The 19,345-nt window shown below is 38.8% G+C and overlaps 1 protein-coding gene across 1 annotated transcript in view; it reads right to left on the bottom strand.

Moving 5' to 3' along the window:
• Positions 1–19,345, bottom strand: part of LOC135219574 (polyamine-transporting ATPase 13A3-like) — a 445,505-nt gene that overhangs the window by 31,689 nt on the left and 394,471 nt on the right. The window contains exons 22-24 of the mRNA XM_064256451.1: positions 10,857–10,951; positions 1,234–1,362; positions 570–724 (exon numbers count right to left, since the gene is read on the bottom strand). Coding sequence (XP_064112521.1) covers positions 570–724; positions 1,234–1,362; positions 10,857–10,951 — 379 coding nt within the window. The remainder of the gene's footprint in view (positions 1–569; positions 725–1,233; positions 1,363–10,856; positions 10,952–19,345) is intronic.

Raw genomic sequence — 19,345 nt, 5'->3', positions numbered from 1 at the left:
TATATATATATATATATATATATATATATACATATATATATATACATACATCTCACACCTAACTAACTACATCACTGATATTTGGATTTCAAGTGAGGTTGGCACTTTCCTGTGGGGAAAGTAAATATCTGCTGAGCTATACCTTTCGCATGCTATACTAACTCACTTTAAAGTCATCAATCATGTAGTTATTTAAGGATTAAAAACAAATGTTCCAAAACACCCTTCTATTGAAAAGCTACTTAAATATTATGTTTTGTTCAATTCATTAACAACTCCCTGATGCCAGTCTTTTGAAAAATCTGAGAATAAAATCAAGCGTATAGCCTCCCCTAACATCCTAATTATGAAAATATGTACATAAAAAATGGCTAAGATAAAGACACCTTTCTTGTTTGTAACTAGATGGATGTAGATGGTAATCACAACATACCACTTGTTTTCTTTGAGCCTACTAATGTCTGTCACATATAAAATGGCATGATTCAAAGTAGATTATACAGAGATCAACTTGGACAAATGTTTTGGTGTACTAAGAAATTCTTTTTTTTTTTTTTCAACCTACATACCATTAGTATAAACAGGTTTGCGGAAGGGATAACCAGGAGAAAAAACAAAACACAATGTCAGGTACTGAAAACTTGATGTATAGAAAATGGCTGCAGTTTCCCAACTTTTTGTATTGTCAGCTTCTTCACCAGGGGTAGGGGTATTTGGCACAAACCTGAGAAAAGGACAAAATAAATTAGATCCCTATTGCAATTCTACAGAGTTCAAAATCATGAAATTTTAATGTTACATTCACTTACCAAGAAAGCTTACTATAAATTCCAAGTCATACAAATTATGATTTTGTAGATATACTCAGAAAAATGGCTTCATAAAAAGAGCTACTGTAATATGCAAATACAGTATGTAATATATATCTGTTGCAAAAATTAGATTTTAATAAATTAGTGAATGCAACACAATGTTAATAGGTTTGAATCTAAATTTCACAAACAGTAATTCATGCAAAATATTTAATGGCATAGCCACTGTTCATCCTCAGAGGAGTTACACTCTCATGGTTCTCCCAGGGCTCCATAAGACAAACCAACCAATCTCAGGGTAGTTGGTCTTGGCCAAAATAGAGCTAGTTGGCACAGTGATACAATAAAAAGGACTTTGGCTTATTTTTTCTCAAATATCAGGACAGCACAATAAAAAAAACACAGCAACACTGATACTTACCAAGGTTGTTGTTGGAGATAGTAGTAAGCAGCAACTTGGGTAAGGATGACAAGTAAGATCTGTGATACAACTGAAAATAGGTTCACAGCTCCCAGAAGATTTCCAAGCGGTTTTTCAGGCACAAGCTTGCTGTAAATTAAAACAAAAAATAAATAAAATACAATTTCTCTTTTTATTCTGAATATTTGTTTGAAGTTTGCGCAAATTAATAAAACTAGTTTAGTATCTTATATGAATTTGGAAGATAAGTTCATATTAAAAAGACAGAAAATATCCAAGTACTTTCTAATGATATAACAGTAGATATTCATAAGGACACTACAAGTCAAGGCATCAAATGCTAAATGTGTATATACATAGTTGCATACAAAAAGAATCTACTTTCATGGAAAGTTCAAAGACTTCAAATTTACAAAAATACATTAAAATACATTTACACTGCAATACTTCAAATGCTATCAATATACACAGTGCTCCCCGACTTTTATGCAGGGATAGGTTCCAGAACCTGCTGTGGAAATGAAAAAAATCTCTCATAAAAATGCTTATACCTGGTTTACAACTGCCAAATACCCTATACCCCTTAAACTAAAATGCTTATAATTGCCTACTATAAGTGTTCACTGACTAATTTAGTAGTTCAAACAAAGAAATTATCAGACTACTTCAATTTAATATAATTTCAAACAAAAATACACCCTAAACCATCATCCTAAAACACTCAATGTCATCTTACACTGCCCTCCTGCAACTATTACTCGAAAGTATATAAAACCCAGCCCTTCCCCCCTCCCCCACAAAACACTTATAACTGCCTATTTTAACAGTTTAATAACAATTCAAACAAAAACATACCCCAATATCATTTCACAGTCATCATACAACATTATGTACCAAACTTACAACTGTTACTTTTATGTATTCCCTATAATTCTGACACAAGTTTTCTTTTGCCTAATTAAAATTTGAGCATCGTCTACTGTACAGCACATAATTTTCATACATTTTATGATATTTTGCTGTGTTGTAAGATGATTTTGAAATTATATTTACTGTTCAGATCCCAGAACACACCAATATATTTTTCAAAGTCATCTTACAACATTATGTACCAAACTACAACTGTTACTTTTAAGTATCCTCTATAATTCACACACATTTTCTTTTGCCTAACGTAACTTTGTGCATTGTCTACTGTACAGCACATAATATTCGTACATTTTATTATATTTTGCTATGTTTTAATTAGATTTTGAAATGATATATTTACTGTACAGTAAGTATTTTAGAATAGTACCACTGTATAGAGCATACCGTATATTTCGGCGTATAAAGTCGACCCTTTAGCCCCAAAAAATCATGCCAAAATTAGGGGGTCGACTTATCTAACGGTAAAAAAAAGTGAATCTTTATTATTTTGGCATATCGGTATAGGAATCCAGGCTTTACAGTTGGCTAATAAGAACGACAGCCTTGTTGAGGTAACTATGTATGTAAATACCAGTATTAAAAAACATTTCACACTGTAATATGACAATAATAATACATTAGTACATCCATTACCTTAAATAAAATGAAAATAATCAAAGTAACTTGAAGAAACCCCAATTGTACAGCAAGTGTAAACATTGCGTAGCCATTTGTAGTACAGTAATTGAGAAGGATGCGTTCACTGACAGTTTTGTATTTACCGGGGTATTGTTCAAAAGCATTTATGGTATGAAATCTTTATTTATCACTAAATAAAATAAAAAAAATTTGTATTTAATAGTAAATATGTATTTAAAATCCTTCAAAATTACTTGAGTCATCGTCACTTTAATTAAACAATTCATCAAACAAATTATCATTCACGGTTTCATCAGGATCCCAGTTTGAATCTGGTGAATCATCTGCAGGTTCGTTTTCCCTCAAATGAGCCTGTTTATGCCATAGAAGAACCAATGGTCAAGGAATATTCCAACATACTAATAAAATACCGGCACGTCGTTTTAACAACCCAATCAAAACATTAACTTGAGTGGCAGTTTGTACATACATATATACGTAGGCTGTTATGCAGTGTTACTTAGCGCTTTGTTTGTTTACATTACACTCGAGTAACATATCTTTCGTTTCGTCATTTCTAATCATATTTGCCGGTATATTCATCTTTTATATATTACGCAGATTTGTTAATATACCGAGTATATTACCTGTATTTCTTATGATAAGTAGAGCAACATAAGTACCGTAATATCATTCAAGTTATTTTATATGATACGTTTTACCCTGCTGCTTATTTTGAGCGTACGGCTGGCCTCACATTTTATAGGTCAACTAATAGTATACCCGATATTAGTTAAAATCATAAAAATTTACTCAGAATTGGGGGGTCGACTTACACGCCGAAATATACGGTATCTAAAATACATGGGTAGTTTAGAATGATGGCACATTCCTCCAAACACTTCATATTTTTGTGGTTACATACAAATACATTCATGATTTGTGTTTATTCTTCACCATCTATAAATTTATTAAAAAATTCTCTCTCTCTCTCTCTCTCTCTCTCTCTCAATCCAAATTTCATACACAGGTAACACATACACAAAACCACCAGTAGCAAGTTCTCAGACGACAGAATTTCAGTCCTCTGTACTAATCAATTACTATACCATAAACATAAAAAAACATGAAAATAAACAAACCCAGGAAGTTCACTGCATACATAGGAAAGTTGCCACATTTTTTTGCTTTGTCTGATTTATTGTACTGTATTTTATGACAAGTTTAGACAAAAGAATGTTTTATCACTACTGATGTTTCATCTCTAATCACCATAAAAATATTTGAAACCAGAATTTCATACATAGGCAACTCAAAACCATTCTTACTCTCTCTCTCTCTCTTAGTATACATACTGGAAAAACAGCAAAATATTGAACCCGACAAATTCAGGACGCACAGTGAAGCCTTAAACCACAACACTTGCATATGTATATTTATCACAGTAATGTGATGTGACTCATATAATGGCTACGTGCGACAAAAGCACTACAACGTTGTCAAGGTGGGTTGATGTTGACTCCAAAACAACGAACACCTGAGAGAGACAGATATTTGTAGTTGAAAGGAGGCATAAACTTATACCCTCTTGCAGTGGAGGTGTGGTTTAAGGCTTCACTGTGCATCGTTAATTTGTTGGGTTCAATGGTTCACTGCCGTGAGCCAACAAAGTTCTTATCGACTAAAAAATTTCCCTTCGGTTAACACATATGAAAATATATTTATTCCGAGGTAGAGTGAATTAGATATTAACCCTTAAACGCCGACTGGACGTATTTTACGTCAACATTTTTTGTCTCTCGGGTGCCGACTGGACGTATTTTACGTCGACATACAAAAGTTATTTTAAAAATTCGCGGAAAAATACTTTTAGGCCTACCAGCCAAAAACTCTTGAAACATGCTCCTTGGGGGATGCTGGGAGTTCACGGATCGAGGTGTTGTTTTGTTTACAATTGTTACGCAGGCGCGCAAGCGCGAATTTCTTTCTTGCCGCACTAAAAAGTATCTGTGACACATCTCAGAAATTATTTCGTCATTTTGACATAATTTTTGTACCATTTTAAATTAGCCATTACATAGAGTATTATATATGAAAATGTGTGCATTTCTATGTAGAATACAACAAAATAATACTCATGATTGTAGCTTTTATCAGTTTTGAGATATTTTCATATAAATAATGATAAGTGCCAAAATTTCAACCTTCGGTCAACTTTGACTCTACTGAAATGGTCGAAAAATGCAATTGTAAGCTAAAACTCTTATATTTTAGTAATATTCAATCATTACCTTAATTTTGCAACTAATTGGAAGTCTCTAGCACAATATTTTGATTTACGGTGAATTTATGAAAAAACTTTTTCCTTACGTCCGTGCGGTAACTCTACATGCGATTGTGGTAATGTTTGCACCATTTTAAATTAGTTCCGTTACCTTATAAAGTTTTATATATGAAAATGTGCACAATTTCATGCACAATACAACTAAAAATAACCCATGGTTGTAGCTTTTATCAATTTTGAAATATTTTCATATAAATAATGATAAGTGACAAATTTTCAACTTTCGGTCAACTTTGACTCTACCGAAATGGTCAAAAAACGCAATTGTAAGCTAAAACGCTTATATTCTAGTAATATTCAATCTTTTACCTTCATTTTGCAACAAATAGGAAGTCTCTAGCACAATATTTCGATTTATGGTGAATTTATTAAAAAAATAACATTTTCTTTACGTCCGCGCGGTAACTCTTCCGAAACAATCATACGTGCGATTGTGGTAATGTTTGCACCATTTTAAATTAGCCGTTACATAAGGTTTTATATATGAAAATGTGTGCAATTTCATGTAGAATACAACAAAAATTAATTGAAGGTCGTAGCTTTTCTCAACAGGGTTATCAACTTCAAACTCGATAGCGCGAGACCTACTAGAACTCCTAGATGAAGCTTTCCCAACCTTGTCTTTTTCAAGCTTTCTTAAATAAGAAGAAAGCGCCTTCCATTCTTCTTCATTCAATTTACCACATTCTCTACAAGGATTAATAAATGAGCAGTCATTCCCCCTACACTTCATGCATACTGTGTGAGGGTCTACCGCAGCTTTCAGTAGCCTCACCTTACAATCACTGACAGAACAAACTATGAACATAGCTGATTTCTTAATCTCTAAATCAGACATAATGAAATCCCAAAAACAATCTAAAGAATAATAAAAAAACGGTCCACAAATCGCGAATGCCAAGCCAAAGAGCAGGTACTTCACCAAAAGTCCAATGAAACAATCCAGGGCAAAAACGAGTAAGAATCCAATATCGAGAGGTACCGACAACAGGTGTAGTCGACACCAGCGACAGAGAAAATATGACTGGAAAGGGGGATTGGTTCATACACCCGCCACCCAGCGGCAGGTAGGGTAGATCACCTGACCTACCTGTCGCGTTTGCCGCGAGTTTTGAATTCTGTCGTGACGTCAAGAGACGTAAGCTAAGTATATATCTGACAGGAAAGTTCATGTACAAAAATATATACCTACAGCAAATAACAGAGAGAGAGAGAGAGAGAGAGAGAGAGAGAGAGAGAGAGAGAGAGAGAGAGAAACCAATGAATGGCAACATCATATATTTGACCCTCAAGAGTGAAATTGTGAATTATTTCTGAGACAGAGAGAATAATAATGGAGAGAGAGAGAGAGAGAGAGAGAGAGAGAGAGAGAGAGAGAGAGAGAGAGAGAGAGAGAGAGAGAGAGAGAGAGAGAGAGAGAATAACTCCTAGACTCCGCTTCCTCCCCTCCACCAATTCGTATATCAAACTCATTTACTCCCCTGTCCAAGTTCCTCCAAGTGGATAAAAAGACTGGGAATCGCTATTTTTAATTAATCTTATTAATATTTGAAAATCAGTTATAAGGTAAATCATTTATTTACACTACAAAACAAATAAACATACATGAGAGAGAGAGAGAGAGAAAGAGAGAGAATGTTATTGTTACTGTTTAACCTCATTAAACGTAATATTATTTGTAAACTAGTACTGTATATTATTATTTTACCATAAAATATAGTAATGTCCTTAAAGATATACTTATACATACACTTCCAGCCCAAACAGAGGGCGAGAGTTACCACTAGCGCATGCTAGTATCTCGTGTGGAGAGAGAGAGAGAGAGAGAGAGAGAGAGGGTTGTCCTTATTTAAAAGAGTGAAATGGATAGATTATTGTACTTCTTTAAAATACTATCACATGTGAATTTTGAGATTAGTTATATTATTATTATTATGCGAAAATATTAATAAACATACACGTACCATAGAAATTATCTCATATCAGCAAAAGAGAAAGAGAGAGAGAATTTCAATGATCCGTAGATGGCAACACTGGATTTGACAGTTGGAACCCAGCCAACCAAGCTGGTTACGTGTTCAAAAACAAGACATGGGGTTAAATGCATTTTCTTTTATTCTTACATAATTCTTTTTTATTTATAAACTAAAATCTTGCTAATTCACTTTAGTATTTTCTTTAATGAATTTATATTATTGCTGTTTACATTAATATTGATATTTGAAAATTAGTAAATCATCATCCAAAAAACATACATCGCTTTAAGAGAAGAGAGAGAGAGAGAGAGCCGAGAGAGAGAGAGAGAGAGAGAGAGAGAGGAGAGAGAGAGAGAGAGAGAGAGATTATTGTAGTATTTGTAAAATACTTTCACATATGATTTTTGTAATTACAGTTATTATTATTATTATTATTATTATTTGAAAATATTAATAAACATATACGCATATATGTACCATAAAAATCTCTCATCAGTAAAAGAGAGAGAGAGAGAGAGAGATGAGAGAGAGAGAGAGAGAGAGAGAGAGAGAGAGAGAGAGAGAGAGAGAGAGAGAGAGAGAGAGGGGGGGGGGTAGAAATTTCATGAGCACTTGATGGCAGCAACAAATCAGCTCCTTCCCCCTCAGTCACTTAACTTGATACGTCTATCTGAGTTTAGTACCTGGAGTTAGAGAAAGAATCTGACTGGATTCCTTCATTCTTCCATAATTTTTTTAAATTTATAAGCTAAAATCTTACTAATTCACTATGGTATTTTCTTTAATGAATTGATATTTATTGCTGTATAAATTAATAATTAATATTTGAAAATAGTAAATCATTTATTTATCATACAAAAAAACATACATCTTTGTAGTAGAGAGGAGAGAGAGAGAGAGAGAGAGAGATTGAGAGAGAGTGTTGTCCTTATTTAAAAGAGTGAAATGGATAGATTATTGTACTTCTATAAAAATACTATCACATGTGAAATTTTGAGATTAGTATATATTATTATTATTATTATGCAAAAATATTAATAAACATACACGTACCATAGAAATGATCTCATATCAGCAAAAGAGAAAGAGAGAGAGAATTTCAATGATCCGTAGATGGCAACACTGGATTTGACAGTTGGAACCCAGCCAACCAAGCTGGTTACGTGTTCAAAAACAAGACACGGGGTTAAATGCATTTTCTTTTATTCTTACATAATTCTTTTTATTTATAAACTAAAATCTTGCTAATTCCACTTTAGTATTTTCTTTAGTGAATTTATATTATTGCTGTTTACATTAATATTGATATTTGAAAATTAGTAAAATCATCATCCAAAAAACATACATCGCTTTAAGAGAGAGAGAGAGAGAGAGAGAGAGAGAGAGAGAGAGAGAGAGAGAGAGATTATTGTAGTATTTGTAAAATACTTTCACATATGATTTTTGTAATTACAGTTATTATTATTATTATTATTATTTGAAAATATAAATAAACATATTACGCATAGATGTACCATAAAAATCTCTCATCTCAGTAAAAGAGAGAGAGAGAGAGAGAGAGAGAGAGAGAGAGAGAGAGAGAGAGAGAGAGAGCAGGGGGGGGGGGGGTAGAAATTTCATGAGCACTTGATGGCAGCAACAAATCACTCCTTCCCCCTCCAGTCACTTAACTTGCTACGTATATCTGAGTTTTAGTACCTGGAGTTAGAGAAAGAATCTGACTGGATTTCCTTCATTCTTCCATAATTTTTTAATTTGTTTATAAGCTAAAATCTTACTAATCACTATGGTATTTCTTTAATGAATTGATATTATTGCTGTATAAATTAATAGTAATAGTTTGAAATATAAATCATTTATTTATCATACAAAAAAAACATACATCTTTGTAGTAGAGAGAGGAGAGAGGAGAGAGAGAGAGAGAGAGAGAGAGAGAGAGAGAGAGAGAGAGAAGAGAGAGAGAGAGAGAATTATTATTTTTATTATGTGATATCATTTCAACTTATTAAACTTACTAATACAGTATTAATCAAAATTAATATTTGAAAATTAGTAAATCATTTTTGTATTATAAAATAAACATCAAAATACACTAATTAGTGATTATTTTCGTCGGAAAATACAAAGAGAGAGAGAGAGAGAGAGAGAGAGAGAGAGAGAGAGAGAGAGAGAGAGAGAGAGAGAGAGAGAGAGAGAGAGAGAGAGAGAGAGAGAGAGAGAGAGAAACTATGTTTTTTTTACATCCAAGTCTAAGTAAAGTATAAATGGATTCTTTAAGTGAAATAATGTTTCAATGATATTTTGCTGTTTTGTATTAAAGGATATGTATACTGTTTGAGAATGCGTTCCTTATCCTTGACTATGGTTACCATACAGTTTAATAGCGTAAATTAATTTATGCGCCCTCCGCTCAGAAACTAGTTCTGCGTATGAGGTATCGTTAAAAGGCATAAAAAACCGTCGTAACCTTGGAATTCGCGTTGTAATCTAACCAGAAACTTAGTTTTGTTAATTATGTATACTGGAAACAAGCAATGATTTTTTCATTATTTGCCGTTTTGGACTGTTATAAACTGCGCATCCCAAGCTAGTGTATTAATTCGCTTGGAAACTAGTTCCGCATATGAGGCGTCACTAAAAAAATTAAAAAAATACGACATAAAAAGTGTCGAAAATCATCATAACCTCAAAATTTTTGTTGTAATCTAACCAAAAACTTATTTTTATTAATATACTGTGCTAAACTATAAAGGATTCTTATCAAAGTATGCGTTTTTTAAAAGCATTGTTAACTCGGAGCGTCGGAAGTGTCAGCGTCGTAACCTCGGAACAAGCGTCGTAACCCAGGGCGGATTTTTCAATGAATACTTAAGAAAAAGCGTCGTAACCTCGGAACGTCGTAAGCCGGACCTGTCGTAACCCGGGGACCGCCTATACGTCCAATCGGCATACGGGAGACATTTTGACTTGACGTTTAATACGTCCAATCAGCGTAAGAGGGTTAAGAGCATTTTGTACAATGGTATGAGGTTATGCTTATCAAGATGTACAGTATGGTGATCTGGTTAGGTACAAGCTAACAGGTAACAGGCCTAGGATAACGTTCTTGGCTGCTTAAGGTCCATATATATAAACTGAATAGAGCAAACTGAGTGGAACATCTGATGCAGAGGTACTGGACAATAAACCAACCTTATTTACAGCAAATTATGCATGCCATTTACAGGATGGCTCAGGAAGGCATTGGAGCTCAAGCATAATCAAACTGGAAATATGTATACTAATTCCAAGCTAGCATTAACAAAAGATGACTGAGTTCAACATACATCACACAAGGCATGAAAGAAATTTAATTCTACCCTTTACAAAATTTAAAGTGGCAACTATGAAACTCTCAGCCAAAATCAAGCCCATGATACAAGCACAAATATATAAAAAGTAATGAACTAACATGAGTAAGAAGTGCTTCTTCAAATGCTTATCAGAAGAATAAGGACTCAAAGTAGGTCACGCAGATCATATTGCAGGATCCTGATACACTGAGAAACATGCTTTGAGAGATATGTAAGAGAAAAACCTGTCTTAATGGGAGCCAAGAGACAGTTATGTATAGAACCCTTTATAGAATATTACTTTGTAATAGGAAACTACTATCTTTTATATCACATTTTGATTTATGTTCCTTGCATGCAGAGGCAGAATTTTAAAAATTAAATAACAATATACGGTCAGTTTTCCTAACCTCGAACACTTACTTTGTAGCACCAGTGTAACCCATGAAGACAGCTACTACAGTTACAATGAAGAGATCAATGTACAGAAATTCAGGGTCTGTCAAGTTAGAGTAAGCCTGAAAACAAAAAAGATATGAATATCTGTAAGACAAATATATTACATTAATACTTATACAAAAAATGCCTATTCAATTACACAAATATACTGGCACCTCACTTATTGAATGTTATTGGATGTGTCAAGTCCAGGAAAAAAAATTATATTTTGTACTTACATGTGGTTTTGCAAGTACCTTGTACTCTTGTTATGTTCTCATGTGTTAAAAGTTCTAACAGTGTTCAATATACATAGTTACATTATCTAAAACAGCTGCTGTACACTATTAAATTTATGCTTAAAACGTAAGCAACACTCTCTGTTATGTGGTAATTGCATGCTTAGAATTTCTGAGACATTTAGGTAAAGCATTATTTCATGCATTTAGGTACTGCTATAACTGTATTTCAGAATGGGCCACCCCAATACTGCAAATCAATGTTAACCACTCATTAAAACTGTTTCTTACATGAATTTTTCAGGTGAATTTGCTTTATCGTGTGAGCACATGCTCTGACATAATAAGATCCGTGGTTACCAGATGTATAACTGCACTATAGGTTTACTACATTCTTAATCACATGTATGTACTTTTTATTACATGATTTTTAAAGTGATTATCCCATGCTTCTTTGTATCCCTGAACAAGCATGGGCTCTGCAATTCTAAGATCTGTGGTTAAAAAAGTGCCACTGCCTCATCCTTCTGTCATTCATTTAATACAATACAGTACAGTATATATTGTACTGAATACTGTTGTACTGTTACACATACAAAATATATATTTCTGGGCTCAGTTCGTGTCGCTGCGCGAAATATCCTTTAATCCATTATTTCTAAGGTAAATGAACTAACAAATACCAGAGAATAAACAAAATAAAGAAAAAGGTCAGTATAACTGACTCGCTCACCCTCCAAGAGGGCGTCGGTATGAACACTAGGGTGAGTGAGACCACTACCACGAACCTCTTACCAATAGAAATCTCCTACGACAAAACCCCCACAAGAGGGGAGCCGACCCACAGAACGGGCAGCAACTACTACTACTCCACCCCACGCTACCGACTGCTGCGCCTCTGGTGGCCATCCTTTCTGTTAGCACGTGCCTCATCGGACGTACTTTTTTGTCTCTTGTGATTTTCGTGCCACTTTTTGAGGATTTTATCTAGTAATGGAGCGTTCAGCCATCGCATCAGCTAAGTTAAGTATTCCGTAAGGTTCCTACTTAGTTTTTTCCAGCCTTGAGTCAGTATTTGCCGTTTTATAGGTATAAATGCTGGCTCGCGGCCGGAAGCATGGCGGCATTGTTCTGCCTCGTGGCGGGTTCGTTCTTGGTCTTCCATACCTAGAACCTTCCCTTTTACTTTACGCTCTATTACTGTTTATCTATATTATGTTAGGGGATCCAGCCTGCATTGGTTTATGTCATGCATGCATGTCTTCCTTTACCTTGCGTAGGCATTTTCGTTTCTATCCAGACCCTAGCCACAGCTCTTAGTATCGGCCCCGGCTAGCTTTGAGTGGTAGACTTTCTCTCGGGTTAGTCGTACACTCCTGGATTTTTTCTCCTACTGTTTTATTTCCCTACTTTCATTTTAGTTTAAGTTTGAGTGATTTTATGTATTTTTGGGTTAGCCTAGGGCGTCTGGCACGTTAGCGTAGCCTAGGTTCATTATATCATGGTCCCCATCAGTTTTGTTGCTTCCTCTCATCAGTTTTGTTGCATCTACGATAGCATCTCGCTGATCAGTTTGGTTGCATTAACCTAGGCTATGTTTTTCGTGAGTTTTATCGAGTTACCGCTTCGTGGTCACCATGTGATCGCGATACAGCCAGGCGCCCGTCCAGTCACCCTGCCCTCCTCCCGCTCTCCCATAGAGCTGGGGGGAGGGAGGTCCGTCCTCGCTCGCTCCACCCGGGCCTGTCTCCCTCTCTCCCTACGCGGAGGGAGTAGGGGAGGCTGGACAGACACAGGACTGGACTTGACCGTTCTCTCTGCTTCACGGTGCTTTGTTGTACGGGTAGGGGATTGGCCTTCCCCCTCCTTTGTTGCTCCGTTGCCCCGATGTTTGCTCGAGTCTGTCTCGCCCTCTCGCCCCTTCCTTGATTGTCGGTGCTTTTTTATCTTACCGGAGCTCCGTCAATCACGAGGAAGGGAGCTGGTTCCCCGCTTGCGGGCGGACCTCAGGCGTACAGTTGGTCTTTTAACTAACCATCCCGTCTCGTCGGTATAACGGGAGACGAACACCTCCGCGATCCGGAACCATTCCGGAATTTAGTGCTAATTTATGCTTAAGTGTATCATAAGTTTATTTTAAGCTATCATAAGTTTAATTTAAGCTAGCTTAAGCCGGGCGGGTTCCTCCCCTACCTCTGTTTTCAACACCGGATCACTCCGGGGTTATAGCCTATTCAGGCGGTAGGGGAGGGGTTATGCCCAAAATTTTTTCGCTCTCCGGCATGCATCGGAGTTCTAATTAGCCTGTAAGTGATGTCTTTTATGGTACTCATGTATCCTTCCACTTACAGACCACCAACTGTGAGCATCCGGGATGTAACGCCATGCTCCAAGACCCCTGCGGACATGAAGTCTGCAGGTCCCACGCTCCGTGCGCGACTCCGCATGGGAATCTGCAGGTCTGGTTCCACGAGACCTGTACTATTTGTTATGATCTCGTGGGTCAGTTCTTAGACGGGTAAGTATTTCCAACTCCATACGTGAATTCTAATGACTGTTTTAGATCTTAAGTTTAATTTTAATGATTTATTTTAAGCTTAAGCTCCTTTTATGTTGGGAATTACATCCCCGAAAACTTTATAGGTTAAGCCTAGTCTTAGTTTAAGGTTGAATTTCAAGTTTAAACTTAAAACTAATGAACGCCCTCTCTTCCAGGCTGCTGCCGTTAGAGAGACCGCTCTGGCAACCCTGAGGGCTTGGGTCGGCGGATTTGGGAAGAACGCCGCCAAGGGACAGCCCTACATCCTTGAGAAGAGGATGGCTGTCCTGCTGTTCCCCGGCGGCAAGTCGACAGGTTACGTCGACCCGGCAGAAGCAGCCCCGACTATGGCGGCGATCCAAAAACAAAGATCACCACTCAATGAAGGAACCAGGCCACGATATCTCATCGGTAAGTCGCGACGCTGGATTTGAATGTTGAACCGATGGTAGGTGTTGACGACCTGTTTGGTCGAGGTAGGTACGTTGGACGCCAAGGGCTTCCCTTGGGCGCCACTGGATCTTCTTCTCCTGCTACTTCTCCAGCTTCTTTCCAAGGCTTTACAGGAGCTGAGCTCCTTTATGCTTCACACAGTGCTTCGGTGAAACCCAAGGTGAAGGGCCAGAGGGTACAGAAAACCCTTAAAAAGACGTCGTCGTCATCCAAAAAGACTTCGTCGGCGTCAACATCTCGTAAGTTTCCGGCTACAAACCCTGGAGCAGAGAAGTCTAGAGCTTCTGTTTCAAGCTCGAAGTCCTCTAAGAGCAGGTCTTCCAAGGAGAGGCCCCGTACTCCGGCGGAGCCTGCAGTCTCTCCTCTCCCCTTGGTACCTGTGCCGAGTTATCCCTCCACCTCCGCATCAGCTCCGGCTTTGGATCCCAATGCTGGATTGTTGCAACAGATGGGAGACTTGGTCGGCTCTCTGAGGAGCAGCATGGAGCAGATGTTCTCCCGGTTGTCCGATAGGATTACGTCCCAGGACAATATAATTGCCGGACTTAACCAGGCCCCTCTAGCTACTCCTCCAGCATTCGGTGCTGGACTGCTTCAGCTCCCACCTCATGACTCTCTGCCTCCGTTCTCTATGAACAACCCCTGGAGAGTGGCGTCATACGCCCCTTTCCAGGACGGCCTTATCTCTATCCTGGAATATGGCACTTGAAGGATTGAGGACTTCGAGTTCTACCCGGAGGGCCTCCAACCGCCGTTCATTGGCTACGCCAGACTTACTGACGCAGCCATGACTAGAGAAGGAGACAGTCCTCTACTCCCGTGACCAGGCTCAAAGAGAATGGCTCAGGTGTTTAGAGGAGATGGATTGTTCAAACACGAGAATACAAGCCTTTAAGAGTCCCTTCACCATTTTTACGATGGAGGAGGGAACTCCTCTTCCCTTCCTGACCAAGATAGCGACAGTCACCATTCCGGCTGCCCTGAAAGGTGAATCGTTACCACAATTAAGGAAAGCAGACCCCACATCTCCTTTGTTCCCTTCACTTGGAGATCTGTGGGAAGATTTACCTAACACCTTCTCAGCTGGCAAGCTCAAACCAGACTGCGCTATGGATCAGTTCGGCGAGAAGCTGCCTAGGCTTCCTGACAGCCTCATTCAAGCTGAATTTGAGGCCAAGTCTAGGCTTGCCAGGTCCATGAATACCATGGCAATGACGGAAGTAGCGGCTCTTTCTTATGCTTCAGAGCCGCTCTTCAAGCTCCTGACTAAGTCCCAGACGCATACCGTCCAGTCTGACCTGTTTGAGTTTGCTACAGCTAGGATTAACTGCCGGAAGCATGTCCTCCAGGAAGCAACTATTCGGCATGAGCCGAATAAGTTGCTTTCCTCCAACATCTGGGGGGGCAGACCTCTTTCCTGAGTCAATGGTCAAGGAGGTCCAAGCTGAAGCAACAAGGCTCAACCAGAGCCTTAAGGATCGTTGGGGTCTCACAGCTAAGAGACGCCAAGATCAATCTACAAAAGGTAAGACACAGAAGAAACTTAAACATTACCAGCCTTACCAAAAGAAGCAGCAACGTTTTAACCCAGGCTGTTTTCGGCTGTACCTATGGTACAATCAGCCCAACCCTCTACTTCTAAAGCTCAGTCCACAACCCATTTATGTGATTTCCCCCCACCCCCAGCCTCAGCCTTCCACCTCCTACGCTGTCTCCCCAGCCTTTAACCAAGTGTTCAAGGGCCAGGCCTTTCAGCACTATGACCGGTTTGGCAGGGGAGGAAGAGCTAGGGGATCCTTTCGTCAGAGAGGATTAGGAAGGTCTCTCAAACAGGGGGAAAACAGCTTCCGTGGAGGTGAGGTCGCGGAGGTCACTCAACCCAGAACACAGTGAGAGCTCGAAGGTAGGAGGGAGCTGTTTCTCTTCCGGCATCGGTGGGGATTCAGCAATTGGGCACAGAGCATTGTGTCAAAAGGCCTGGGTTGGAGTTGGATTGCGGATCCTCCTCCATCCAGACCATTCCTTCAACTTCCATCAAAAGAAATGACGGAGTATGCGGAGGACCTCCTTCAGAAAGGAGCAATAGCGAGAGTCAACAGATTAAAGTTTCAGGTTCGCTTATTCAGCGTGTCAAAGAAAGGCTCACTAAAAAGAAGGGTAATCTTAGACTTGTCCCGCTTAACTTGGCCATTCGCTGTGACAAGTTCAAAAATGCTGACTTTCTCGTAGGTGCGGACCTACTTCCCGTGGGGCCGTCACCACCGGTCTATCAATCTTACAGACGCATACTATCATATCCCTACTGCAAGACACTTTCACCCTTATCTGGGCTTCAAGCTGGGAGATCAAGCATTCTCCTTCAAGGTAGTTCCCTTCGGTCGGAACGTGGCACCCAGGGTGGTTCACGAAGTTGGCGGAAGTATCGTCCAACAACTGAGGTCTCAAGGGATAATGGTAGTAGCGTATCTCGACGATTGGTTGATTTGGGCTCCAACAGTCGAGGAATGTCACAAAGCCACACTGAAAGTAATCCAGTTCCTAGAGTATCTGGGGTTCAAGATAAACAGAACAAAGTCAAGACTCACTCCGGAGTCCAACTTTCAGTGGCTGGGCATTCAATGGAATCTATCCTCCCATACTCTGCGATTCCATCAGCCAAGAGAAAGGAAATAGCGAAGTCAGTGAAACAATTTCTAAAGTACAAATATGCTTCAAGGAGAAACCAGGAAAGAATCCTGGGTTCCCTCCAATTTGCCTCAGTGACAAACATCTTGATGAAAGCCAAACTGAAAGACTTAACCAGGATCTGGCGCTCACGAGCAAATGTCAGATCCAGGGACAAGTTCTCATCAATCCCACAGATTCTACGGAATCGTCTGCACCCTTGGGCAAAATTAAAGAACCTGTCCATATCAGTACCCCTTCAGTTCCCTCCTCCGGGAATTACCATCCACACAGACGCTTCATTAAGCGGCTGGGGAGGATATTCTCAGTTGCAAAAAAAGGAAGTGTTCAAGGAACTTGGTCACCTCAGTTCCGCCAGCTCACATAAACGTATTGGAAGCCGATGGCAGTGTTCTTGACTCTGAAGAGGTTACGTCCGCCAAAGAACTCTCACATAAAGTTAGTTTTGGACAGCGCAGTGGTAGTCCATTGCGTAAATCAGGAACCCAAGGGGATGGCCCTCCAAGGTCAAGACATCTGAATCAGTGTCATGGTAGCCATCTTCTCCCTGGCGGACAAGTTCAGTTGGCACCTCTCCTCCACCCATATAGCTGTAAGAGAAACGTCATAGCAGATGCTCTATCCCGCTCAGTTCCTCTGGAGTCGGAATGGTCACTGGACAACAGTCGTTCCAATGGATTCTCCGGAGGTTCCAGGTCTGCAAGTAGATCTGTTCGCATCTCAAGCGAACCACAAACTTCCATGTTATGTGGCCCCCAACCTGGACCCTCTGGCCTATTCCACGGACGCCTGTCCATAGATTGGAACAACTGGGAGAAGATTTATGTCTTTCCTCCACTGAATCTTCTCCTGAAGGTACTGAACAAACTCAGGGACGTTCAAGGGTCAAGTAGCTCTAGTAGCCCCAGACTGACCAGAAGAGCAACTGGTACCCTCTGATTCTGGAACGGGGTGGGTCTTCGTCCTCTTCGAATTCCCAATCCCAGGCTCTCCCAGTCAGTACAAACGAAGACTGTTCGCTCTCAGGAATTCTCAAAACCCTAACTTTATGGACTTCATGAAGTTTGCGGCTAAAAAGAGATGCAGATATCGATCCACGAAATATTCTTTTCCTGGAATCTGATAAAAGGGATTCAACTTTGAGACAGTATGATGCTGCAGTCAAAAAGTTGGCAGTCTTCCTGAGAGAATCAAGGACATTTAAAATCATGGACAATCAATTCAGCTATATCCTTTTCCAGATTCTTATTCGAAAAACGGCTTAGCAGCTAGCACCATTACGACAAACAAGTCAGCCTTGAAGAAGATTTTTCAACTTGGTTTCATCATAGACTTGAACAGATCTTACTTCTCGTCTATTCCCAAGGCTTGTGCTAGACTTAGACTTCAGTAAGGCCTACGTCAGTGTCATGGTTTCTTAAATGATGTTCTAAAGCTGGCTTCAGACACAGATAATACGACATGCTCATTTATAATGCTCTTAAGAAAAACTCTATTTTTATTATGCTTGGCTTCAGGAGCTAGAATTTCAGAACTGTCGGCGTTATCCAGAGATCCGAATCATATAGAATTTCTTCCCTCAGGGGAAGTTCTACTTTCCCCGGATCGTAGCTTTTTAGCAAAGAATGAGGATCCTTTGTTGAGGTGGGAACCGTGGAAGGTTATACCCCTTCCACAAGATGTTTCTCTTTGTCCAGTATCGACCTTACGAGCCTTTCTGTCCAGGACATCCTCATCCTCTCGGGTCCTCTCTTTAGGAGGAGAAAAAGGTGGTTACTTTATCAATTAAAGGTATCAGGCAACAGATCCTGTACTTTATTAAACAAGCCAACCCTGATTCCTTCCCTAAAGCTCATGATGTCAGGGCAGTTGCCACCTCAATTAACTATTTCCAACACATGAATTTTGATGATTTGAAAAAGTATAATGGATGGAAATCGCCGACAGTATTTAAGCGTCACTACTTAAAGTCCTTGGAATCTCTGAAATTTTCAGCAGTTGCGGCGGGTAACATAGTTTCCCCCGACTCTGCTTAATCTTAAGTTGAAGATCCAGATCTCCTTTCTACCTATCTCAGTCAACAGTTTGTCTATACCTACCATGTTCATCTACGTCTACCTTGAGTCTTAGCTGCTCTTGTGATGGTACAGTGGGTGTCCCATATTTTTTTGCTAGGGTCACCCACAATTGATTGTATATAATGATCTCTATGATGTGGTCCCCTTATATGCTAGGGTGACACATCTCCATTTACAATGGTTATGGATTTGTCTATTAAGATCTATAAATTTATTTACCATATAAGATCTATAAATTTATTTACCATATTGTATTCTAAGTTTGTTCAGAATCATATTATTTATTATAATTGCTTTAATTATTGTTGTATGTGATAATTATACACAGGTGTTAAGTTCAACATATATTCCCATGTAAGCCCTGTACATATATGTTAACTTTAAGCAAATCTTAAGTGTTGTTTTTCCAAATTGTATAAACAATTGTGTATGTGTATATATTTTCTTGCAATTATAATAATCTATTTTATTTTAAGTTTT

Source organism: Macrobrachium nipponense, chromosome 1 (assembly GCF_015104395.2).
Source record: "Macrobrachium nipponense isolate FS-2020 chromosome 1, ASM1510439v2, whole genome shotgun sequence".
Lineage (NCBI taxonomy): Eukaryota > Metazoa > Arthropoda > Malacostraca > Decapoda > Palaemonidae > Macrobrachium > Macrobrachium nipponense.
The sequence above is the reverse complement of the archived record's forward strand: the minus strand, read 5'-3'. Positions and strand labels throughout refer to the sequence as shown.